The sequence below is a fragment of the Bombus flavifrons genome, chromosome 6, assembly GCF_040668555.2.
Source record: "Bombus flavifrons isolate JBK064 chromosome 6, iyBomFlav1_principal, whole genome shotgun sequence".
NCBI lineage: Eukaryota > Metazoa > Arthropoda > Insecta > Hymenoptera > Apidae > Bombus > Bombus flavifrons.
The window spans coordinates 7,217,048-7,244,257 of record NC_138447.1 but is presented as its reverse complement, the minus strand read 5'-3'; the positions used below and the strand labels follow the sequence as shown (position 1 = coordinate 7,244,257).

Here is a 27,210-nt window from a genome sequence, read left to right as displayed (position 1 = left end):
GGCAGGATATAGGAAAAGAGGAACGAAATAAAAATTGCAAAGAATAACGTAAGATACGTTGCCCCTCTTTCCCGCGTTGTACGAACAGCTATAAATACTCCGCAAGTACTTGTACGTTGTTGGTCGATATAGAACACATCTCAATAATCCGAGCGATCGATACGATGCTGATAATGAGAATTATGACAGAGAAGTGTGGTTTAAGATAGAAGCGAGTGAGCGAGCGGTCGATTACTGTTTTCGGCCACGAATCGACGGATCGGTCGATCGATCGATCGATCGATCGGTCGGCTGGACATTCACACCGTTAAGTTTAAAAGGTAGAATAATAGAGGGTTCCAAGCGATTAAAAAATATGTCGGAGGCCGGTTTTGGCCCAAGCTCTCTTACTCGCTTACGCTCGAAATTTTTTCCTCTCTTTTCTTTCGATTTTCTTTCTTTTTTCTCGTTTTATTATTATTAATTATTATTGTTATTAATTATTAATTATTATTATTTTGTTGTTGTTGTTGTTGTTATTGTTATAGTTATTATTAATATTATTATTATTATTATTATTATTATTATTATTCGATACGATCAACAGCGAAACCACTTAAATCTGTATAATATATTTATACTTAATACTTAATTCTTAGCGATCAATTTACAATCGATTGATTCGATTAATCGAAAGGTATCGATTAGCGATGGTTCGTTCCGTTCGGCACGGTATACGTTCATTTCCGTTTCCCTGCTTCCATCTTTTTCTTCCCTTCATTTTTTCTTCGTTTCGTTTCATTATCGACGAACGATTAACACCGACGACACTTATACTAAAACCGTCCCCTTTGAATCGGAATGGATTCTGAAAAACATCTACCATAGATTAATTGTCGATCGTACGCGCTTTGTGTCCTTGAGGCCGATAGAACAAAAGAAACATTCATTATATAGACATCAGTTATTATATCAACGATTTTCTCATCTATACCCTGTGCATCATTTTAAATGTTTCAACACATCCTATGTGATTACTCGATAAATGTTTCTCGCTTATCGTAGATAGTCAATATATAATATTTATACTTTGTATGTGTATTCTATAAGTATAGGCACGTGAACGCGTACACGCGTATACGTATATCTCTTTCATCTTCTTTCTTCTTTTTCTTTTTCATTTTCTCCCTTTTTTCTTCTTTCTTTTCCATTTGTTTATGTACGATCGTGTACACGTACGCGTGCGTATATTTATTTCTTTGCATATAATCATGCCAGATGCGCAATTTTACAGCATTGATTAGCGACAAAAGAGGATGTCGGTTATGGCATACATCTACATCGACTGTTTGTGATCGTGTATCGATAAAAACACTGTAATCCTCGATTACTCGAAACGCAGCGATGAAATATACAATTAACGAGAGACAACATAACGCGATAACTATAAAAATCACGGTAACCTATGACATTTCACAGCGACGTCGATAGTCAACGATTAACCGATATGCATTAACCGATAAACAAATTGCAACGAGAACGATTATGGCTATGGCTGTAGCGAGTGCGAGGTACGAAAGCGAGGATGCCTACCGAATCGACTATCGAGAGATTTTCTTTCGCGACCCATCTCTCTCCCGTTTTTTAATTTTTTTTTTTTTTAATTTTTTTTACTGCTCAAACTTTTCGCGATTCGTTCGACCAACGCGTATAGACAGAGAAATCGCGAGACCTTTCGACCATTTACTTTTCCATTTCTGTTTCGTGTATGCCGATTAAATTAAAAAGTATCCGCATTAAGTATTATAATGAAGAATTAGAGGGAAAAATTACGACGAATGCGTCTTATTTGATGACCAAAAAGAAGATTCCACTATTTCATATTGGGATACAGGCGATAAAAAATAACACGTTGAAAGTAAGCTATTACGCGAGAATACAATCAACGTGGTGAAATATTCGCCTGTGATCGGTTAACGTCGATCGCGATTCAGTCGAATCTCTTCTCTGTCCGTACGAGCGGAAGGGAAATTGCGCGAAATTCAGTACCTCTATCGATCGGTCAGTTTTCTTTCCCGACTTAATCCGCGTGTAAAATTACTCGGTCGATTGCGATAAACCGCCACGATTCAACGAATCGAATTGACTAGATTCGCATTAAACATATACAGTTTGCAATTAATCATGTGCACACGCGTGTATGCGCTATTGCTTTGATGTAACGTATCATACACTGTAACGCACGCATATACATAGCTGTATAGGATGCAGCAGTCGTATACCTACGACATCGCATTTGTTACACCGCGAACAGAAAATATTTCCAAATTCTTTTAGGAATATCATCGAAAGTCGTACTTTCTACTCGGTAGTGTATCGACCGACTTTTCGCGAATTACATTTTTGCGACTAGCGCATCGCTACGATTACCGGTCAATGTTTCAACGCGAACGTGTATACATATTCCGCTAATTCGGATATATTTCGTCCATTGGTTCGTAAAAAATGCTTCAACACGAAGGTCGAACGCTACCGTTTATCGAATAGCAGTCTCACTCGTGGACATAACGATTACAGTTAATAACGTGACGTAAACGATTCGACGCGTACAAACTGCATACCTTCTCTCATACAACGAAAGGAACGGAAAAAGAGGATAAAATAAGGACGAATACACGCGTAAATACGTAAAACTTTTGCATGTTTTAACGAGCGACGTTCGGAGAAAAATGTATACCGATTCGTTGAAACAGCAACAGATCGCACATGTTTGCCAGTGAAGCGAAACAGCGGAATATTCTTCAACAATAACGAAAGCGTAACAGTATAACGTTAGAAAACGATGGAAAGAAGCGAAACTTCAACGTTCGACTTTTCCCATTATCGACGATCGATGCGCGATCACGGCGAAAAAGAGACAAATAGCATCTGGACGAGCACGCCACTTTCGAAACCCTATTAACGCATTTACATAATTCGACAGCCTGATTGCGTAGCGCGTGCGAGAACCGGCTTTTTCCCTTTCTTTTTCTTTCTCATAGCGGTTGCCGTCGCGGTTTCGAACCGTGCGCCCGTTGCTACTCGCGGCATAATCGTTGATCTAGCCGGATGAAAAAGAAAAGAAGGGGGAAAAATCGGGAGAGGGAAGAGTTCCGAGTGAATACGAAAACACGCGATGAAAGGTACAGGAGGTTCGAGGAAAGCGTAAAGAAGCTCGGAGAGATCGATGAAAGGAGAAAGAGGAAGAAAAACGGGCGCGCAAATCGCAGTAGCAAGTCGCGCCAGAAAGAGACGATCGTTCCGGCGGATCCTAAACGTGTAAAAATACGTAGAAAAGATAAACGTAGCGCTCGAATCGTCTGCTTGTTTGCCAGTTGTCTGTCCGTTCGTCTGTCTGTTTGTATGTTGTCTGTCTGTATGTCTGTCTGTCTGTATGTCTGTCTGTGCGTGTATTTGTATATGTGTTTGTGTAAACGCGCGCGCGCATGCGCGCCAGGGCGAATGCGAGCGTGTGTGTGAGCGTGCGCGTATGTACGTCGAATAATAGCTTTACATCGATTATCATACACCGTCGTAAGCGAGGTCGACCGACGGCCTGTGATGGGAAGGAAGGTAAGACGGTGGCGTAGAAGTACCTGGCGTCGCGCTACCAACGCTCGCGTAACCGCCGGGATAATTGGCGCTGGGCGCGTGAATCCCTGCTGGCGGCGCCGGATAGGCGTCGAAGGAACTAGAATACGAACCATTATAGGAATAAGGATTGGCCATGTGACCGAGGGATGGGTGCATTCCTCCCATACCGCTCATACCGCTCATCCCGTAGGTGCGTTGCATCAAGCTTGACTCAAGGCCACCAAAAAGATACCCGTTCGTCGATCCCATCGGCACGGGATAATGAGGTCCGGGAATTATATTCGGATACGAGTTACCAGGATGTCCGTGGCTCATGCTCGGCGTGTAATTGCTAGACGCTAGATTTTCGACGGTATAAGATTTACTATGCTGTTGCTGTTGCTGCTGCTGTTGATGCTGCTGCTGCTGCTGCTGCTGTTGCTGCTGTTGTTGTTGCTGCTGCTGCTGCTGCTGTTGCTGTTGTTGCTGCTGCTGCGAATCTTGATGTTGGCGTCCATTCATGCCGTAAAGAGAACCGTAACCGTCGTTGGGAGAATGGTGCAACGAAGATGGATAGATCGCACCGGTAGGCGCCAAGGGAGGGCTGTAATTGGACATGCCAGCGTTAGGCATACCGGAGAATCCCGACAAATAAGACTGATGATGCGCTTCCATTTTTTCCGCCAGAGATCCATCGTCGGTCATTCCGGGATGCGTGTGTTGCAAACGTTGGCTACCCCCGTCGGCTATGCTCGGTATCTGATCGACTAGAGATTCCAGGTCGCTGAGACTTTTCGAGGCCACGTCCTGTCCGGTGTTCCTTTTCATGGCGTACTGTTCGTGCGGATGATGAGGCGACATCGAGGCGTGTGTCGGCGTATGGGGATGCGTATGCGGAGGAGTGGGATGCGAGTGATGCGAATGTTCGTCGGTAGTTTGACTCAACGGTGTCGGCGTGGTCTGATGGGGATGGGGATTGTGGGGGTCGGAGGTTTGCTCGTGGTAACCCATGTAGCTGGTGTAACTCGGATGAGACGGCGTTCCTGGACTACCGTGATGGCCCGTATTGTCGCCGTTCCCGGCCGGATTGTACTGACGATGATCGTTGTTCATATTTTGTTGAGAGATACTGGTAGGTGGTTCGAAGTCTGGGTGTTCGACGCTCGGGGATGTCAATGGCGAAGGCTCCAAGTTGTTCTCCGAAGAGATCGCGGTGTTGATCTCCGAGGATAGATCGGAATGAGTAAACGAGAGCGACATGGATTTCGGACTTTGGCTGTAGTGCTGTAAATGTACCGGGCTCTGTTTCGCATTTATACTGTACGGACTGTCGTTGATGCTTTGGCCGTAGTATCCAGAATCGTTCATCGGTTGAGGGTATGGAGCCATATGCGCGAACGTCTTCGGCGGAGAGAAACAATTGGGTACTACGGTACCGTAGCCGTCTCCTAGATGACCCATACCCTGATGTTGCTGTTGTTGTTGCTGCTGTTGTTCTCGTTCTCTGATCTCCCGCTCCTGTTGCTTTTGTTGTTGGTGAATCTTTTTCGGCCGCCCCCGTCGCTTCTTTATCACTTCCCCGTTCGCGTCTAATTTCTCGGGATCGGGCGGTGGTTGATCTTCCGGATTCTTGATCTTCTTTGGCCTGCCTCTTTTCTTCTTGCCAGGTATTTGGCAATTTGAGTCTTGTTTGATGACAGTTCCATTCATGTCGGTGATCCTGCTCTCTCCTTCGTTCGTAAGTTCCTCGCAATACGCCGGTTTCTTGTCCTCGATCGCCTCCTGTTCCTTCTTCTTCAGCTTCGAGTCCGCGAACACTATGTCGGACTCGTCCAGATGGGAGATCGTGCCGTTTAAGTAATCGCGAAATTTCTTGAGCGCCGCATAATATGGCACCTTGTCCGCCGCCCGTGGAAGTTGTGCGCACCTGGCGCTACTCGATGGCATCACCCACATGTACTGAAATCCAGCAGTTTGTCGATTATTAGCGAGACTTTTACTTTTATCATTCGAAAGAGATCCAAAATTAATTCTTTTCTTACCGTATTTGTGCCGTCCACCAGGTTGGGTTGTCTACCGAATCCAAACTCCTTCTTCCCAGAGAATACCTCGTATATCAGTTTACCGTTAAACACGGCAATCTTCGGTTTATACTTTCGTAATTTCTCCAACAAAATGTGACTGCCTGTAAAAAAGACGCACCAACTTTGTAAAGTTTTGTCGACTAATAATATAACCGGCGAAAGAATTCTCGATCGTTCGACGACGATACGAAAATATGTTTCAAGTATATCGTTCGAAAGAATTAGAGGAGTTTCTGTAAATTATCTATCGTTCCAATATATATCTTTTTAAACAGTATGTAAGTCGGTTCATTTACATCTTTGCATAACATTTACGCGAGTTTCGTGTGCTATTTCATTGCTTGGTCCTCGATCTATTAAGTTCCGTCTTAATTTGACTTTTCGATCTATTAGTCGCGCGGGAGCGTCGTAGTCTTACGGCCGAGAGAATTCAACGGTTTTGGTTGGAAACACTGATGCCGCATGTCGTCAGTCTTCTCGCGGCGACGATCGCGGAGGGAACCGGCTCGAAGTGCAAGTCGATCGAAAGATTTTCGCGGCGATCGTGGTTAATTTTGTTTAACACACCGAAGAAATAACTGCTATTGCTATTCACCGGTTGGAGATAAGTGAACACGATTTTGCTAACAACTTGATAAATCGCAAATCGAATCTAGTGGCACGCGAGACTTCTCGCTACTAGCAGGTATCCAGAGACGGTAAGTAAATCAACGTTTATCGATAAACATTCGATATCGTTTACATTTTTGTCCGCTCAACCACGTATTCCCTATTATCTCTTTATATCGTTTCGACTTAATCCTTTATTTAGTTCCTCTACGTTCTTTGTCGAGTTTAAACCTTTGAACACTTTCCGTAAAAAGCGTATCGAACTCTAGCAATACGCATACGCACGTATGTGCGTGTAATTTTCTGTACAAGTATCCATTTGCGAAAAACAGAGTTTTAACGAAAGTTGTACGCGTAAATGCTTAAAAAGTGAACGATTGTTAAGCGTTCGAGAAAACAGCGCGTAGAAAGTTAACGATAGACGATAACCTTTTGGTACGAAAGTAACGAGAATAAAGAAGTAAAAATTACTATGCTAGCTACGCTAAGCGTTACATTGTATATTTTTGAGCGGAAGGAGATATTACGTCAGTGAACCGTAATTAACAACGGTCATGTTATTCTTCGTAAAAACTTATGTTCGCGGAACAATCGAAGCGAGTAGGTATATCTTGTCGGCGTGACAATAAATTTAACGACGATTCAGATAAGCGGAGAAGCAAATAACGAAACCGTGATACGAATTTACAACATGTTCAACTCTGTATCCTCGGTCCGTGATTTCGGCTATCGAATTTAATTCGCTCGATGCTGATCAGCGTAAAAAATCGGTATACGTATGTACTCGTGTAAGTCGCTGTGTATGCAATGCACGCTGAAATGATACTCGTCTGGCTGGTTCGAACAACCCACGTTCAAACATGTTCGTCTCGGTCTAAAACGGTCTAGTTTTTGCGGCCCATGTGTGTACAATATGGTTAAAATTTTTACACGCATTATATACATCGTCCATATCCTAACATCGAAGTTTTCCATCCGTTACGTTCGTAAGCCTGCTTTCGCTGTATTTTATAATTAAAATGCAAATGTTTATGCAAATTCGTGTTTTTATAAATACAACTAACGAAACGGGTAGAATGTACGCTCAGAGATTTATTTCGCACATTAGGTAATATTATTGGCTACCATACTCTGGATATTTTGTACGTTTCTGCGTATTATACGCGTTCCATGCATCTTTAATTCGTAATTTGTTTGTAATTTACGATATTACGAAAGTTGGATATTATTCAGGTAATCGAATATTATTTCGATTACTCGATCTTACCGTGTTCTTCGAGTCACTTTCAACCGTACCTTTCCATCGTTAGAAAATTTCTTATCTAAGACAAACATGGAAGAATCGTTATTGACACGCTTCCTATGACACGATTTCTTATTTCAACTTGATGCTACGATTTTCCTTTAAAACGTCAACGGTGTTTTTCTTGATCGAGACTAAAGCGAAATCGAGATAAAGAAATAAAGGACCCCGATAGGATTAATCCTTTGATAGCGCACCACCTAATGCATAGCCAAATAAAATAATATATTATTCGAATAATCATTTTCAAAATGTATTATTTAACACGTTGGTCGCCCAGCGCGATTCGGCTAATTTTTCCTGCGGGGCCCGAATTTGACCGCCGGTACGCAGAGTAAATAGAACGACAAACGGGAAATCATTGTCTATTGCCTTCGATTCATTGTTTATCGCCTTCGATTCATTGTGAAGAAAATATTATTTAGTTCTGAAATGGAGAAAGCGATGAGCTTTTCACCTAGAGTATTCCGAGGGATCTCATGGCAAATATCTCAGATCTTTCATTTAGTCGAGAAGCATACTTGTGAGGCATACATCAGTGATTTTTTCATCCTCAAAATGTTCAGTAAACAGTATGAAAATATATTTGAAAGTGAGGAGAGTAGCGATGACGAAGTCTACGACTATTGTTCGAAGTGCCCAAAATTACCACAAATGTGTTTGGAATGTTTTAACAAATACCATACGATATAGCATAATGTAATATTTTATCCAGAATATAAATTAATAAAAGGTATGGTATAGTGTGTAAAATCCTATATTTAATTAATTCGAACAAGAAGAGCGTCATCCATACTTAGGTGACGGCCCCCCACGAAAGTATACCCGTCACATAGATATGGGTGACGTGGCGACCAACGTATTAAGAAATCAATTGATAGCGCACCACCTAATAATGTATAGCCAAATAAAATAATATATCATTCGAATAATCATTTTCCAAATGTATTATTTAAATAATGTGGAAATTCGGGTCGATAGATGCTCGTAAACGGTAGTTACATGTAATTTATATTACATGTGCGGTGCATGCACACATACAAACAGCGGTCCACAGGTTTTGTTGTCGTTGGGCGTTGGAGGATCGCTTATATACCTTTATCGTCTCGTATACTGACCTTCTTTGATTTCCTTCCTCGTTAGATCAGCGCTGCCTTTAGTGGCACGAGCTACCATATTCGTGAAACCGATACCGAAGCGTAGGAGCTTGTAGTCGTCATCTGCTGTCAGTGGTTCGGGTGTCAGACCACTTAAGTGTAAACACTTCCCTGAAAAAAAAAGTTGGTTCAGTCGGTGGTTAGATAAGATGGAGAGAGAAAATTCGCGAGATCTGTTTCAGTGAGATCCGCGGGAAACAGGCTGAGTACCTTCGTCGTTAAGTTCGACCGACATTTGCGCGGCTCAGTGTAGAGGAAGGGAGAATTTCAATGGGTCTGGGTCAAACATTGTCGACAAACTGTCTGGAAGTTCATACTCGGGTTCCGTAAACTCGAGACGATAAATTGCCCCGCGACGCGCACGAAACGAAATAAAAAGCATCCTCGACGATACGCGGCGCATAGTGTACAAGGTTAAATTGTTCGTTCGCTTCTCGTCGTCTTAATTCGAACGATTTATTCATCCGTACGACGAATTTCGTGAACAAAGCCAGATGAAATCGTTTCGTGCGAAAGTTTCGACGATGAAAATAAGGAGGGGAACGCCACGATGACAAACGACGATCATTGGCGAGACGTTCGTACGATTCGAGTGCGAGTTGCATGGAAAAAATATTGGCTTGGTATCGTGTTAAGAAAACCAGTTCCAAATGACTTATATGTCACGGTTCACGATAAAATCATTTCGTAAGTAGGATATATACCGCGTTTATAAAACACTTGACTCTCGACTGATCTTAGAAGTCGATGCAGATCGAACAGTTTTAATACTAATAACGACAAAATGTCTGTTCTTGATCAGTCGTGAATTCGAAAAACAATTACATACGTGTCTGGAATCATTTTTCATCTGCGCTGCTCTTTAGACACGTCACTGTTAGACCAGCGTTATTTTCGGTCGTCGCAAAATTACTTAAAGAACGAGATGCAAAGAGAAAAGTTGAGGCTCACACGTACAGAACTTCTTTCCATCGGAACCATCTTCTCTTTATGAAAATGATACGACGAAACTTTCGAAACGATGGTACAATAACGAAAAATAACGCGCACTTATATAAATTGACGAAAGGAAATAACATGGCTAGTCAGCAGTCGATCGCCATCCACTTTTATATTCACAGAATTGCCATTACTTTCCCTTCGTTGTTATTCTCTTGTTACTTTCGTGATCTCTGCATTTTTACTTTTTCGATTCTTCTTTCTCCCTCGCTTCGCCTAACAGCAACAGATTTGCAATGTTCTATGTTGTCGTAATAATCCGATGATACTTGTTAGTGGTGGTGTGGCGGTGCTGGTTGTTAGCGAGGACCATGTTTCTAGCGGTAGCAGTGCAGCAGGTGTTGCAAAGCGTACCATTTAATGGATTAAATAGGTCTGGGTCAGACTTGCGCCGCCCTTTTTATATCGCTCTCAAAAGTTCAGTCATAAGCGATAAATCGCCTTCTTCCGTACAATGCGGCAAATTTATTTAACGAGTCTGAATTCTGCGTACATTTCGAAGCACGTTGCTGTGCGTTTCGAAGCAAAAATTAGAGAGAGGAAGGAAGGAAATTCGAAAAGGACTATATCGAGGTTTCTGGTAACAATTGCAGGCAAAGATAGGATGAAAGGAGAAAAAAAGAAGGGAAGGAATAACAGCGAAGCAAGCAACGGTGGGAAAGAAGAGAGCGAAGGGAAGGTAGGGAAGAAGAGAAAGGAAAAAAAGGGTAAAAATAGAAGGAAGGAAAGACAGCCCTTAATACCTATTTTTACTCTTGTTGATACTAGGGTTCGAGTAGAAATTACTTAATGTTTGCCCAACGTATAATTTTCAAACTCTATCTCCTCGTCGCTGCCTCGGCTCTCTCGCACAATTGAACTACCATTATTGCTACCAACAGCAATAAATTCTTTTCAGTTATAACGATAAATTCGATAATAAAATGAATTCAATTTTACGATTGATTATTCCCTATAATATAGAACTGCAAAACTATAGAAGAGAAGACTGTAACCTGTAACTTGTAACTCGTCGATTATTATTATTTACCGAATTATTGCGCGAGAGGACAACATATCCGAAACTGTCAACCATATCTTTTATATTCGTTTTACAATGAATTTACACCCCAGTTGGCGCGTGTCAGCGACGTAATATATCGTCACTTACGATAATATTCGTAAAACCGCGATCACGTAGGGGCGAAACTCGATCGTTCTATGATCTCGCGTATAAGGAGTTTGATAATTATGTTACGATGCTTGTTATCAAACACGGGAATCAACGTGCGAATCGAGTAATAAAATTCTGTCGAAAAACGATGAAACTAAACGAGAAATACGCGTAAGAAGAAGGGGATAGCGACTACTGGGTGGGTGGAAGAGAGGAGTAAAAAAGAAATAGAGATGATAGAAGTGGAAGGCGGGAGCTTGAATAGACGAGTAAGCGAGAGAAAGGTCTGATGGCGCGAAATTACAGACGTCGCCGAAGTATATCCCGCGAGCGTTTACCCCTAGCAGCCAGCAGATAGAGATTTATGACGCGGCCTCGGAAATTCTCTCCCTCTTGTCCTCCCGGTCTCGCCACCTCTTGCACCACCGACCTACAGCCGCACCATACGACCTTGGAGAACTTCGGAACAAAGTTAAACGCTCGTCTGCCGTGGCCATTGCCGTAGCCCATAGCCGTGTAGCCGAGTCGTAAACGTAGTCGTAGCTGCAGCGCGCTTTTCGTCGAACAGAACCCGTTCGTTGGTTCGTTCGCTTTCTCCTAAGCTGAACGCAGAGAGAATCGAGTAGACAAAAAGAGGAAAGAGAAACACTGTTTTCCTCGCTTTAGAAAATCTCTTGGCTCGGTTTTCCGTGGCCATTGCATTTCTACACGTGGCCTCGTAGGAACGACAAGCGCGGCAAGCCTGTTGGTCCCTTCGAACAGGACTAACGACCGATCGAACAAACTTTATCGAAGCGAAATGCGACCCTTCCCTCTCGTTCACACCGCTAACCTAACCCAACTTGACTTGCCTCGACCTTTCCGCGTCGCTCGTTACCTCTCCTTACCTTACCTTACCTTACCTTACCTTACCTTACCTTACCTTACTTTACTTTACCTTATCTTACCTTACATTACCTTACTTTGCCTTGCCTCACCTTACCCTACCTTAACTTTTATCATTTTTTTCCCCCTTGCTTTTTCCATTGGATATATTACTCGCGATTGTATCGAACATCCGAAACGACATCGAATCTTTGCATGAACCTTTCGTTTTCGAAGCACGCGATGCTATTTAGCTAGGTCGGAAGAAAGAAGGTGGCGGAGGTGGCAGAGTGGGAAAAGAATCTGCCGTGCGTAATCTTAGAACGAGGGCAAACTCGAGTTTACCGATTTCCGAGGCGTCCGTAAATTTATCTCGGTCCTCGAAACTTTCAAAGTCGAAAAAGTTTCGGTTTTCTCCCGTTTGACCGACTTAACTCGTTTTCCCGACTTTCGGAAACGTTCGAAAGCAACAGGATCTTCGGCGTCGCGTTTCTGCCCGTGCCCGCGTTTCCATATTTCCGTAGAGGTGTATCGTCGGTCGCCGGCTTCGACTCCGCTCGAAACCAAACCAGTAGAGTACAGGTTTCGCGCCTCCCGTAATTTAACGTACAGCGGCTCTTTCCTCCGGAGAATAGAGGTGTTCGTGGTAGAAACACGACGGATCGACGGAACGAAAAATCGAACCGTCTCATCGGTGATAAGCGTCGATTCGTCCCATTATCCGTTCGCTTATCGTTCTCGAAATTTCGTTGACCCAGATTTTTCGTTCTTTTCCTCCGATTCTGAATGAACGGCTGGTTCGAGTTCGCTGCAGGGGATGCGAGGAGAGTCAGGTGAAAATCGATGCAACCGAGGGAAAGGGGAAAGAGAGAGAGAGAGAGAGAGAGAGAGAAACAGACCTGTGCGTGGGTACCGCGGGAGACCGCGCCTGGAAAATCAATTTTCAGGGTTTTCCAGGACGAAGACCCGTTCACGGAGACCTAGGAAAAGCGTCGAGTGTACCGCGATGCTCTCTTTTCCGTCGTTCGGTGCGCGGACCCATCCAACTGCCACAATTTGCGAACAAGCACGTATAACCATAGACGCGTTTAACGACATCCTCGTAAGAATTCCATCCGTATCGTTTTTCGAAGATTTGGCGAGAAGGTGAGCTCGAGGCGTGAAACGGACGAAAGAAACGTTTGTTCGTCGTTTATTCGTTTTTCGTAGAACCATAAAGAATCGTCCGATAAAACGTTTGGCGCGATTGGATCGCGACTACGTCGCAGGGAGACGAGAAATCTGTTCGGCGCCTTTCGTCTATCGGCGAATTATCCATCGAGCGGGTGTTTCGATCGCGACGCCGCGGTGAAATCTCGCGAATCTTGTATCGGGCGAAGACGTACCGGGTACGAAGAATAGAAACGAATCTTTTCGACCAGGGAGTCTCGAAAAGATAGGGCACAAAATTCTAGGGGGTAGTAAACGTGCACGGACTGAAAGCTGCTATCGAGCGGATAGGCGTGCGACAACCCCTTCCCTGGTGCCCCCCGCCCTCCGCCCCCCTCGGCCAGCTCTAGTTCCCTTTTTCCTGCCCCTCCGGTCCCTCCTGCCGCCCCTTTGGACCGAGCAGCAAGCTGGCAGAAGGGTGGCCGGTGGGTGGAAAAGGGAGGAGGCAGAGGCTACACGCTTTCCCACACTCACCGGCCAACCAACCCCTCACCACCTGTACCCTTCGCCCATCTCGTTTTACCCTATCTATCCTCCCTCTCTTTCCCTCTTTCCCTCTTTACTTCCTCCTCCCTGTTCCCCTCCTCTCTTCTATCCCTCCTCCCTGCCCCCTTTCCAATCCGAGCTCTTCTCCGTCTCTCTCTCTCTCTCTCGTTTTCTCTCTCGTTTTCTGACTCTCTCTCTCTCTCTCTCTCTCTCTCTGCCTCGTACCCTCACGCTCTCCTGGCTCATTCTCGCTCCGCTTCACCCTCACCCTCATCCTCACCCTCACCCTCACTCTTACCCACACCCTCGAGCACACCGCCCTCATCCTCGTCCTCTTCCCTTCGCCCGACACAGCCGCCACTCATTATAGTTCCCACCACTACCAACCCTAACCTCCGCCACCTCCTTTCCCACTTCCACCAACATCGACAACCGTCAAGCTTGCATCTCTGTCCCACTCACGCATTTAGCCGGCTTCCCCAATCTTTTCGCAGGTCACTGCTACGATACTCTTCGACGCTGAATACATACTTCTTCTTTCGTCTCTTTCGTTTTTCTTCTGTTCCTGATATATTTTCGCGCTCGGTGCTCGCCGAGAGAAATTGCGCGGAGTTCGTCAAATTTTTCCGCAACTCAAGCACGCAGATTCCTGTCATCGATGTACGAAAAACCTTGTATTCGATCGTCTAGCTTGCGACAAAGGGGAACAAAGGCAAATAAAAGAAGCAAGGCGTTTGAAGTCGCCGTAAATGAAAACAACGTTGGTCACGTCCACTTCAAGGCTACCAGTCAATGGTTATTATTTCCTGCTCGTGGCCGACGATGATCGATAGAAGAAGATCGCGATCTTTTCGAGACAGTCCCTCGAAGAAAAAGTTTCGCCGACGAAAACTTGGCTCGAGTATTCTCAAGCACGTTGGACGACCAAAGGATGTAGGACGTAATCTCGAGCAGGAAGTCGGAACTCTAGTTTTCAAGTTAACGAACGTCAGAGTCTAGACTTACTTTCTACTTTGTAACACCGACGAAACCGCAAAGACGAAAATCGGTCATCGTCGTCGATCGAGCCAACTCCAAGTTCGACGATAATTTACTTTACACTTTACGCTTTTTTCTACTACTGCTTTTTCTCATTCGCTCTTCTTTCTTTCATTTTTTTTTCTTTCCCTCACTCTTAAACCTAGAAAAGGTAGCCTCTTGTCTTTCGAGCAGAAAGATACGAAAGTACGTTGTACGTACGATAGGCGAGTCTGTTGTGAGCTCGCGAGAAACCCAGATTACGCAGACGTCTCTTGTCCGATTCTCGATCTGTTCAAAGTTTAACGCACTTTCGAATGTAGGGAAGAAAAATATATGAAGGCGTAAGACGCGACAATGAAAAGTTGGATTCTCGGTTAGCCGATAAACGGCGCCGGGTCACGGGGTGGCGCGACAAAGTTGAAACGGATCGTTGGGACGAGCCGAATCGGGGGTAGTTGCGATTGCGGCGACGGAGGTCCGAGGAGGCGCGAGGGTGAAGGAACGCGCTACCGTCGTCTCCTTCTCGGATGAGAGAGGCGCGACAACTCGATTGCCACGACCACGAAAAGTTTCCCCGGTCACGTTCAACTTTCGCGCCGTTGGAAAAAGCCCGCCGCCCGAATTGGGTCACCGACCGGCCGACTCTCATTCCCCATCGGGTTGCGCGATTCTATCCCACGACCATCCTTTCTCGCCTTGTCATCCTGTCGTTCCATCGTTCCGTCGACTAAACTTTTTTCGCGTGCAAACACCGTTTCCCCGATCGTCGCATCTTGCGACGATTTTCAGAGGAAACGGAGCCCGTACATCCACTATCGCTTCGCACAATTTTTGTAGGATACCCGAGGAGTTTGAACAATTTGCTGGAAACGTCGCACGGATATGAACTTTTCCAGATCGGATAGCCGTCCCCACGCCCTCTCTCGTTCTTTCTCGTGCCACGAAAGAATCAACGAAATTAAAACGCCTACGTATTACGGAATACTCGCGCGGATTAGATTTTTGTCGTGGAGTAACACCGCTTGGCAGCCGCGATATAAAGAAAAAAATGTCAAGGAGGAGTTCACTTTTTTCCGTTAGCCCGGAACGATCGTTGAAATATCGTGAGAAACGTGGAACGCAAAAGAAACAAAACGTAAACGATCGGCCTTCTTTCTTCACCGAACGACAGACGAAACGTTCCGGGTGACTAGGTATTTACCGATTGTCGAGTGAATTCGCAGCGATCGAGACCGGTGTGAGATCGATGGAGCGTCGAGCCAGCGATGAACGTACCTCGATCGATCGTACGCGGCGGCAGGCACACCAGGGGTCGGCGTCTTTTGTCGCGCGTCGTGTCGCACTCCGGAGGTTGAGAAAGACGCGCGCCAACGATAATTAACGCGCGAGCGTCGTCGATTATCGCGCGGCCGCGTTTCGACGACGTTGCAGGCGCGGCAGTTACGGCACAAACACCTCGCGGCGCGAGACTTTCGCAGCGGCCACGCGTATTCTCACGCGCAACGCGGCGCAACGAAAGCGAACGGAACGGCACTGCGAGTTGGACGCGCGCGAGCCTCGATCACTGGGACCGCGTTCGCTTTCGAGCGATCGAACCGCCTGAACCGCGCTGAATTTTTCGGGGTTTACTGCCTTTAGGCCCGGTCCGTTTCTCCCTCCCTTCGGGGCTTAAATTGACCCGTCGTTCTCGATCCACCCATCCCCCCATGCGGCCCACGCCTCCCTCTCTGTTCTGCTCTCCATTGCTGGCAAACGCCCCCCACCTCCCATTCCATCCCATTCCATGCCATCCCATGCCATCCAACCCTCGCCTCCTCCCCGTCCCGCACCTCGCCTCGCCTCACCTTGCCACACAGCTTCCAACCTTTTTACCCCGTACTACCCTGCTTCCGCCTCCTCCGCCTCCTTCTTCTCTCCTCCACCTCGTCCTCCTCTCACGGTCCCTCCCCGAGTCACCTCCTCCTCTCACCCCCTTTTTATCCTGCTCTCCCTCACGCGCACCACTCATTATAGTTCCTCCCTCCACTACAACCATCCTCCCTCACCCCTTTACTGCTCTTCGCAGTCCGCTTCAACCCGCTTCGTATCCCACCTCCACACCCTCCTGCACGCCACCACCCTCCACCCGATCCACTGCTCTACCGCAACCCCGGGAAAACCCTGGAAAATCCAGCAGCGTACACCTAACTTCACCCTGTATATACCACCTATGTGTGGTGGAAGAACGTGAGTGCGCGTCCGCGCACCTCTATGTGCACAGTTATATGCATGTATGTACTTTGTATTTCTACCCTATGTACGGGGCCACTACGAGCACCGCATATACACGGCCGTAAAATGGACACGCGTGCGTGCGTGCGCGCTGTCTAATAGGCACATAGCTTAGTCGGAGAGCGCGCGAGATCGTTTGAAGGTCGATCGAGCGCGGGCCTACGTTTCGTCCAAGAATCCTCCTTCCGCCGCTCTTTCCATTACGCGCCGCGAAAACACAGCCAGAGAGACTAGCCACCAACTTCCAGAGATCTTTTCCCCATCGAGATCGATTTCAATCGGACCGTATAAAGGGCCTTTAACCCTCGAACGACCGAATTACGCGTGTTCGCGTTCGTTACTTTCTAACTGGTAATTACGTATTTTATTATCTCACACCGCGTTTACGCGTGATCTCTCTCGCAGGATCATCTTTCGAGCGACATTCTCTTTCCTGAATCTACGATCTCGAGGAGTGGATTCAATTTTACGCCGATTTTCTATTTCACGCGATTAGACGCGACGTACGACGCGTATCTCTGACTGTACGAAACAAGTTCCATTCTTCGTGTAAATATCGTCGTCGCGTAGACGTAAAGAGCCATGTTAATCGGTTATTCGGTTTATCGCCGTGAAACAAAGTATTGGAAACTGTGACGGCAACGACTGATCCAGGCTGCGCGAGAGTTAAAAAGGCCGATGGTGCGAGTCGAATGATCACCGGATCGAGGAAGCCTATGGATGCTTGGTGGAATAGCCGTTTCGTTTAAAACGGAGAAAAAAAGAAAAGCGACTTGTGGACGATGCCGCTTCTCAGCGAGATCAGCGAAGCGTAGGCGGCGAGCAGAGACGTTAAACGAGCGAAGCAACGAATCAAGCAGCGACAAGACGGTTGCTTGGCTACGCGTTTGCGTTGTCGAGAGTCGTCGTTCCCCGCTTGGTTAGAAGCCGCGTTAAAAATAACCGGTGATCGTTGTTCGGTCGATCGCGCCGAGCACGCATCAAGGCAAGGAAAATAGGGGGAACGACCGAGTTTTTCGATGAGCATTACGCGCCAACCGGCTTGGGTAATTTGCGTTCCAACGAGCCGCTTCTCGTTACTGTTAATCGCGTTCGCGGATCTTGCGCGATTTCTCTTAACGCGACGCAACGCCGCGTCGTTGAGAACGAAGGCCACGTTACGCGTAATCGCGACCAAAATCGAGAAAGCATTCGCGATACATCTTTTTTTGCCGCTCTCCAGGGAACGTGGTACGCTCCTTGTGTGTTCCGCAGATGTTGTCGAGAGTAGAGGAACAATAGGTTTTACGGTAAGAAGACAGAGATCGAGAGTTCAACTCACAGAAATGGTTTCCCGGTCCGGCGTAGTGGTGGCCCTTGTAAGCGGCGAACAGTCCCGGGTTGATTCCAATCTGTGACAAAAATCGATCCCATTAACTTCAAGCCGGATAGACTCTCGGGTCGAGGAGCATGGAGATCCTGGCGATCGTGGTCACCGATCTCGTTGTTGGTCGTAAGCGGATCGCAAACCTTCTTCCACGTTCGTCCGCGAACGGCGATAACCACGCGGAAATCATGGCAATACGCTTAATTTAGGTTTATCGGCTGTTCGTCGATTTATTCCCGTTCGAAATACTCGTTACGAAGGCGCGCTGCTTCAATCTCCCACAGATCATTACGCGGTAGGCTTATTTCCAACTAGTTTCCGTACCCGACGATGGGATTATTGTCTTGGCAGGTTTGTTCGGCGGACGTCGTTCGAGGCGACTCGTCCTCGTTTCTCGATGTTTCCCGCCTCCACGCCTTTCGTCGCGTCGAAATCTCTTTGCTAGCGAGAAACTTTATAGGCCGTTAGCTTGCACGCTCCGACCATCGATCGATCGTTTCTCTGCCGAAAACGCGGCGAAAGTAGCATCGGCTAGCCGCTAGTTGCCGGGCCACGCGTAATTTTCGTCCTCGGTCGAAAGGTTCTCGCGAGGAGAACGTGACGAACGTGGAAGATAACGATCCTGCTGAACACGTTGGCGTTCGCTGTTTCGTACGGTCAATTCCTTTCCCGGCGCGAAACACGCGTACACGGATTTCACATACATCGTTCTTAGCCGCGATTATGCAACGCGGTAGAGACAGGTGTGGTAGTACCTGTTGCGCAACCACATTATCTTCGCTCTTCGCTCCGTCGGTTGAACAATTAATAACGACAAAGTCCAAGGATACGTGACAGGGACGCTGTTGGACACGTACGTCCTCGCGTTTCTTCCCGCTTTTCGTTTATTCTCTGCCAACGACTTTATCGCGGTAGCCACTGATTACCGATATCCGTCCCGGTTATTATACGCGACAACACTTGTTGTCTTTCCGTTCGTTGTTGACCAACGATAGACACCGATCGTAACTTTTTACGCTTTTCTCGGTCAGAGTAACCGAAGCCTCGGGCGTCGACCAAGTACGTGTTATTTTTCTCGAGGGGGACAGTAATAAAAAATAAAGATAAAAAAATAGCGAGCAGGAAAAAGTTGTTTTTTTTTTTTTTTTTTGAAAAGAATTAAAAGTCAAGAAGAGATCGAATAAAAGTGGAGAAGGAGGAGGAGAGAGAGAGAGAGAGAGAGACAGAGGAAAGAATGAGTCGCGTGAGGGGTCGTGGAACTTTTGGTCGAAATCGCGTTATATCGTTTGTTGCGTACGGGTGGTTGAGTTCTCTCCCTCCGTACATAAAGTACGTATCGCATTAGCGCGTTAACGCCAATGCGTTAGCCGGTCGGTCGGCGTCGAATGGCGCTTCGGCCGGGATAAACGAGGATAAAATGACGGGGGTTGGAAGCCAGGGTAGGGTGTGGAATTGTCGCCGATTGAAAACAACGCGCGTCGATGAGATCGGAGCAGGTCTGGGTTAGGGGGCCGGGGGATTCGATAGGTAGAGCATAGAGAGGCAGAGGGGCAGGCCGCCGTGAGGGTAGGGGGCTTCGAATCGGGGATCCAGGGGTAGAGAGCCTCGACGAAGGCCGGCCGACACCGGTGTCCCGTTGCGTTCGATTACAACGACGCCCGTAATAACCGAATTGCCCACGGCCCGTTAAAGCGTTTACACCGTTTGACGGATGATCGACCGCGCTGACTACTCGTTCCGCGTAATATATGAATATGAACCAGCCGCTAACTGACTCTCTCTCTCTCTCTCTCTCTCTCTACCTCTCTCTCTCTTCCTTCCCCTTCCTTCCTTCACCCTTTACATCTTTCTCTTACCTTGTCGTTCCAGCTTGTTTCGCTTTTAGAGGCGCGATCGCCAGGAATCCTTGCGTCGTTCTCGTAACATGATTACAGAAATCTTATGTTCTCTCGAACTGATCGAGAATTCGAGTGAATCGCGATCCAGCGTATAAATAGACGGATATCGGACGATTCGCGAGACGCGCGAGTCAAGGTCGTGACGAGAGAGTTTCACAAACCGATGGAAAATCGCAAACGCGTGTCCCGTTGCGTCGCGTCCTGCCGATTGGAAATAGAACGATTTTCGATCGACACGGTGCTCGATGAAACGGCCCGCGATAGGAAGGTGGTGAACGCGCTCGTTACCAACGTCGAGCGTGATAACCGAATTGGGTATGGACCATTAAAGCGATTACGACACCTGACGAACGCGCTACAAACGGCTATTTGTCGTCGTTACTTGTTCCTACCGTCTCGCTACCTTCGAGATGGATTTTCCTGCTAACCAGACGCCCGTTATGCCGACGGATAATCCGATTAATCCTTCTTCCTTCGCGAAAAACGACGGGACAGGATCGCGCGACGACTTCCTTCCGGAACTACACGACCCAAACTAACGATGCATCATCGTCCTCGATCGTGCCTCCACGTCCAACTTTTTCTATTGTATATATATGTATATATATGTCGGAGATGAAAGAACATCGGGATTTCCCGGCTGGAATGTTGGGAAAAACCCCAATACCCTAGTCCGAACTTTTACTATAGCTACACTTAAGTAATAAAAATAAGAAATAGTTTTAATGTTCCAATCTGGCTTTTTGACGATGGGTTCGGGCTCGAAGTGACATAGCGGGTCACTAGACGTAGCCACGGTCACGGGAGGGACGTGTACCTGACAGAGATATGGAATGATTATACGGCCCTCCTTAAGAACAAAGATTGACCCGAGAAGTGGGGACAGGAATATATAAGGGCAGTTTATAAAGCATATATAAGAATATAAAGGGAGTTAGTTAAGCAGATAGTTAGTTAGTTAATCGTTGGACGAATTGTTGATTGAGTTATCGAGAAAGTTATCCGAATCGTGTATTACGTTGAGACTCGTCATCCCGTAGACCGTGGATTCGTTATCGAACCTGAATTCGTTGTCACCATCATCTCGCCCATCCTATTGCCACTATTACTCATAGCCTCCTGTAGTGTACACATTGGTACCGATAAACATTAGCTACATCCGCGATGGTAAAGTAAGTAAAGGTTCATCGAATGCCCCGAAAGTCCTATCTGACTCCGACATATATATATAGTTGACACGACGAACAACATTCGTCAACTTACTATAATAATGTCCAGGTTGTTGGTAAGATGATCTGGAAGAACGCGTTTGCTCACTTCCTCTTCCGGCATACCGTCGAATCTGTCGTGCTTCTTTCTCTCCTTGTACGTCTTTGCTCGTTTCTTCGCCTCGGCTAATTCCGCCCTAAATCAAATTTACATCGTATCGTTGTATCAACCTGTTAGATGGGTCGTTCCTTCATCAACGAATTTCTATAATTGTACGACTCTAAGTTGACAAATAATGAAATAATTCGTTTCGGTTAGGCCAGTTGTTCGCGAATGGAAACACCTACGATGTGATTCGTTCTTAATAGAAATGAAACGACGCGTGAAAGAATAGGCGACTTTTAAATAGGAGAATATGGCAATCCGAGCGAATAAGCCATCTTCCTCGGTGAAGCTTTTCGAGACAGACTTTTCTTTTCACGATGAACACGGTAATACAATAGTACAGTAAAGGTGTAGACTAATTATAAATTTATAAATGAAATATGTAATTCCACGTATAAAAATTACAACGACTCAGCCGCCTTGCTAACTCGGTTGTGCGGAAAAATCGGATTTGAAGCTTTTCTAATTCGAATTAGAGGGAAACGGGACGAATATTTTTGCAACAAATCAAACAATCTTGCTCGCTATTGGAGACAATTTTTTAAAGGTGTGTCGTAACTATCGGGAATATAATGAGCTTTCGTAGGGGAGAGAAGAATACTATGCTCGCGACCGGTCGATTCCTTCGATCGCGAGCGCGTTATTTACGTTGAAGAAGTTCGTTTACGGTGGAAGCAAAGTTCGCATGGAGCGAACAGCTATAATCGAGTCTGGTCGCATCGATCCACGTCTATTGACCTCGCCGCAAATTATTATTTAGAATGAACTGTACCCGTCGACCACGAACACTAATCGCACGCGGTGTACTTGCCAAAATTATTTCGCGAATATACGACCGATTCGAATTATCTCGTTAGCTTATCTTCGAATTAAACGCGGTTCACGCGCGAATTTTTCTCCTGTTCGCTAGCTTCGCTAGATTTGCTAAACTGTTGAACAGTTCGTAACAAATATAAGCCATATTTCTCCTTTTCTATAACGTTGACTGCCACGACACCCGTATTCGGGTGACAGCAAAGTTTCCGGTAGGGCCGCGTCGTCACCCGTATTCGGGTTACGCTTATTTGACTACTTGCGAAGGTATTTGAAAAGATATTCTACAGGAAACAATAAAACTATCGAATCGTTATAAAAGTAATACAAAAATGGTTTATTAAGAAAATTATTTACTCGCGTTAGTAAAATATCGATGGGAGTACCTAGCAGAGAACGCGTGGCCTGACGGAGATTTCAGTGAAAACACGCGTGGCAGTCAACGTGCTACAGAAGCAAGAAAAGATACTCTGGCGTCTTTACCATCTATTCCATACATTTCAATTCTTTTAAACAGAATATTAAGAAATTGCTGTGATTGTATTATCATTACTATTACTAATAACGTTTTAGAACGAATCAAATAATCCATATTCGCAAATTGTTTAACCGTAACATCTTCGGCAACGAATCGAATGCAAAATTACGGAATCACAAAGAAGAAGTTGAACTCTAGAATTTTTAATTGGCAGGTTATCGCGCAAGAAGGTCCCGATATTAAATATATCGCGGAAGAACTGTATCCGATCGTAATTATGAAATTGTAGATCTCGTAGTAATAATAGTTGCAAGAAATGAAAAAGGAGGAAACAAAACGTTTAAGAAAACGAAAAAAAGATATTGAAAATCTCGTATGCGTTCTTACTCTTCGGGTGTGAGAATCATCTCGGATTTTCTCTTGCGGCCGCGTTTCTTCGGCTGTTGCGCCGCCAACTGGGGATTCACGCTGCCGTTCATTACGCCAAGGTTCATCTGAAGATGTTGTGGTCCGGACAGCGATCCAGGCGGCGTCGACGTAGGTGTAGAGAGGACTCCTTGGCCTCCAGCTGGACACGTCATGTTTTCCGGATTGCCAACTGGACTGCTCGCCGTCCTGATGCCGCCCATCGACATTTCCTCGTCGACGAACGAGTACGGATCCACCGGAGTCTCGCACTTGATCGCCACCTACGAATCACATTCTCTTTTAGCAAAACTAATTTTTCTGTTTTTTCCTTTTTTTTCCTTGCACTCCTTGTTCCTTTAGAAAAAATCAACAGACCATAACTAATCACGCCGATTCCGTGCGATCAACATCCGACTAACTTGTTACAACTTTTTGCCATCGTGACAACAGTGATGGCGAATTTGCAGTGGGTTTTTTATGCGTCGTTGGGAAAATAACGTTTGAACGACAGGCAGAGAGCGAACGCACACGGTATCGTGATCACGTACGATCGTAAAATATACATGTACTAGTCGCGGAATAGTGTTTCAAAATTGTCAAACAGATTATCGTTCGTAATTACTCGCTACACGTCAATTCGCGTCCACACGTCTTTATTCGTGTTCTCATCATTTTCTCGATGCCCGTGAATCTTCTCGTTTCAACGTATTTTCGTAGTAGCTTCGCACGATCTTAACCGCTTAACGGTCTTGCCGACACAGGCACAGCTAATTAACCATCTTTGACATATTCTTCTGCCACTGTGCAGTCGAGTTTTCGTATTCGTTCAAATTGTATTCAAAAAAAGTTTCTTCACTTTCTACCATGCGTGTACTGCATGTTATTAGCAACGTAAGATTCAGAACTACAAAAAGATATATATTATTAGATAGCCAAGAAACAATTCCACTAAAAAGAGAAATCTTGAATCTAAAAAAATAAAAGGAGAAAAGGAATACTGACCGCTTAAATCGAAGAAAATTAGGGTTAACGAATCGGTTCTTACGAAAAGGCAGCAACCGGACGAGAGCGCATCGATCATCGATGTAAATTTCACGAGGAGATAACTAGCCGACGCGACAGTGACACGATTATCTATAGCTATTGGTTGCAATCTTCGAACGAACAGTGCTGAGTGCACAGCACAAAAGCAAGGGATATTTTTTATCAGTGTCCGCTTGGTCGCCGCGACCGATTATCTTTCGACTTCTTAGCCTCGATCTTAGGTTATCTTGGTGCGACATGAGAGCACTCGGTGTGTACGATTCGCTTTTAAAAATTAAGCGATACCCACGAGAAGGCTAACGCCGAGTTCATATCGTTGTTGACGAGCAGTTGGCGACTATCGCGACGCATCGCTTGCCATCATTCGCCAACGGTTCACCATATAGTTTGTCATCTGATTACCGTTTCTTCGCGTGCTATTTATCCTGGTCGAATTTCTAATAGCACGCTGCGCTTTGTTTCGTGTACGTTCAGCTTGAATGTCCTCGGGACAAGCTTAAAATTCTATCTGAAAATCTATCAAGAATGCACTGTGAAACCCAGTGAAACTGCAAGAACCATAAATATGTTATCTAATAAACATCGCGAAACTTGCAAATCTAAGATATTTACAAACATATTCGTGAAATATGGTAGTATCGAATACTGTTCGCTGATATCTTGCACACTTTCGCGAGCAGATGAACTGATCGGCGTACGGTACATAACAGAAACGCTATTCGCGAGTTCCAGTGTACGCACGTTTTGCCGCGTTTATTTGCCAACAGTTGTGATCAGTGTGGACTAGACATAAGAAACCAACAGCCTTTTACATCCGATCGAGCACGTTTATCATTTTTCATTAATTGCTTGCGCGAAAGAGGGTCGTTTAACGCGAGAATTCAAGTCGAGCAATTCGGATAAAACACTGCCCTATCGTTAGGTCGAATGGGACGAATTGGATCGCAAACTTGTGTCAATAATTCTAAGACGTAGTTCACGGTACAAGGCTTTTTATCCACGAAACTTTCCCCCAATATGTAAATTCTTTCACCTTTACCTCGCCTTGGATATGTACGTGTGCCAAATGTTTAGTTGGATCGACCTTGTGCCGAAAAAATAGGTTGCGAAGAATGTGATGGACCCATTCGCATAATTCACATTGTTACGTGTCAACGACAAACCTCGTTGCATAAGCCAGCCGTAAAACTAACGTGGAAATCGACCATTTGGCGTATCATCGCGGAAACCCGATCTGCCGATCGCCACGGTGCTCTCGTCTTAATTTATTGCTCGTAATTTTCATCGAACGGCCACTAGATCCGATCGATACGATCACTCGCAACGAGCGTCTCTGTCGGTAGTTGATTCACTTTCTAAACAGACCTAAGAACTTTTGCTTGTGCAACCGTCCACTTCCGGAAACTCGCGCGTGTTGATTAACAGCGCATCGTTTAATATTATCTTTTCGCGCGAGTCATGCCACGTCACCTTTGCCCTTTACGCTCTCGTCCGTTGTTCGTTTTTCTTTGTCCGCCTTTCGTCTAATTTCGATTGCATGATATCGCGCTTACACGAAAAATTGACTCGGCAAAGCTTTCCAGCAAATGCGAGAAACTATAATACTTGCAAAGCTTAGAAGAACATTGTTTATATCGCACGGAATTATACGTTCACGTAGCACTGCGATCGATTAAGCGAGATATCCTCTCGAGTATACTCGATGGTGGTTCGTTGGAAAGCTAAAAATACTTTTCCGTCCGATAAATATAATTTTCACGTTTCACGCGATTAGTAGGAATGAAATTTTCGATGGAAACTTGGTGGTCGAATGGAAACAAGCGAATGTTGGCTACAGATTTGTTAGGAAGCTTGGCAGAAGAGAAAGGAAGATAGAAAGGGAAGAGGTGTGGAAACTGGATTCGAACGAGGTTTCGCGGGTGTACCTTCCTCTGGAGAGAAATAGGAAAAAACTCACCTGTCCGAGGGTGGAAGCGGTCGAGCCAGGTTGCTGGGGTTGATGCGCTGTCGCCGATATCGGCGTGAGGGGTGTGTGCGGCGTGTGTGGTGTGTGCGGTGTGTGCGGTGTCAGTGGCGTGTGGTACTGCTGACTGCTGTCACCACCGGTGCTCCTCATCTCGAGGTCCGGACTTGTCTCGTAACCGTCATCCCTCGCTTCCTGCTTTACCATCACCCCTGCACAGAAAAAGACATCGCACCCACCGACGTCGGTTCAATCTCTTCTCGCCTTGATCGTTAGCAACTTAGCAATTTCGAATCTACTTTTCGATCCTCCTCGATCTTCGAACTCGAATCTTTCGCGGTTTCTCGTAGCTTCACTTTTCCGTCTTTTTTCGTTTATCTTGCCGATAGGAAAGAAAATATCGTGTTCGAGAAAGAACACGGAAGATCGAGAATCATCGCGAATAGAAGAGGCTTGGGGGCTCCTTTTTCGAACGAGTTTGATTCTCTCGCAGCGCCTTTTTCCCCGTCCTTCTCGCTGCCACGTTTTCCCGCTACTTTGGAATATTTTTAATATCGATCTCGACGGAAAAACGTGGCGTTATTTTTCCACCAGCTTATCGCTGCAGGTATATTTTTACGTCGTCACTCAACTTTCCGCAAATGCGGAACCGTATCTCGCTAGTTCGAATAAAACGCCGTTGCACGCCGTTCGAAACTCCAGCCTCGAAATCCGCATCCTTCTTCTTCGCGATCTCGGCGCCTGTATGCTTCACGGTCGCGTCTCGTTAACCTTCGTTCAGATTTTTTAATACGAAAGATACGAGAGTAAGTTCGATCACTCTATTAATTCGAGGATTTCGAAACAGAGAACGCGTCCGAAAGTTGCTCAACGACGCGTGCAATCGTTCAACGGACCCAGGAAAAAATGTTCATCACCGGCGATACCTCCGCCAGTCGACACTTTCCATAAAATTTCGAGTCTTCTCAAACAGTGTTTTACGCGTTCTTCAACCTCCACTCCATGTGTTTACACTGTCGATATGGTCGAATCGCTTACTCAAAATTTCGCTCGATTTTTACGATGCTGCTGTCGCGAAAATTCAGAGCAACAGTTAAAAAAAGATTCCTCCGCGATTAGG

The 27,210-nt window shown here is 45.7% G+C and overlaps 2 protein-coding genes across 4 annotated transcripts in view; one reads left to right on the top strand and one right to left on the bottom strand.

Moving 5' to 3' along the window:
- Nucleotides 1–1,627: 1,627 nt before the first annotated feature.
- Tdg (Thymine DNA glycosylase) overlaps nt 1,628–27,210 on the bottom strand; it is a 52,282-nt gene continuing 26,699 nt past the window's right edge. For both annotated transcript variants that reach the window (XM_069115846.1, XM_069115847.1), the window contains exons 3-9: nt 26,085–26,302; nt 23,063–23,364; nt 21,274–21,415; nt 18,068–18,137; nt 8,706–8,855; nt 5,634–5,776; nt 1,628–5,550 (exon numbers count right to left, since the gene is read on the bottom strand). In XM_069115846.1, coding sequence (XP_068971947.1) covers nt 3,541–5,550; nt 5,634–5,776; nt 8,706–8,855; nt 18,068–18,137; nt 21,274–21,415; nt 23,063–23,364; nt 26,085–26,302 — 3,035 coding nt within the window. In that variant the 3' untranslated portion in view covers nt 1,628–3,540. The remainder of the gene's footprint in view (nt 5,551–5,633; nt 5,777–8,705; nt 8,856–18,067; nt 18,138–21,273; nt 21,416–23,062; nt 23,365–26,084; nt 26,303–27,210) is intronic.
- The window catches only part of Dnmt3 (DNA methyltransferase 3), a 60,289-nt gene continuing 39,353 nt past the window's right edge, over nt 6,275–27,210 (top strand). Inside the window, exon 1 of one of the 2 annotated variants that reach the window (XM_069115844.1) lies at nt 6,275–6,373. The gene's annotated coding sequence lies outside the window, so the exon portion shown is untranslated. The remainder of the gene's footprint in view (nt 6,374–27,210) is intronic. The other variant, XM_069115845.1, reaches the window with a different exon arrangement.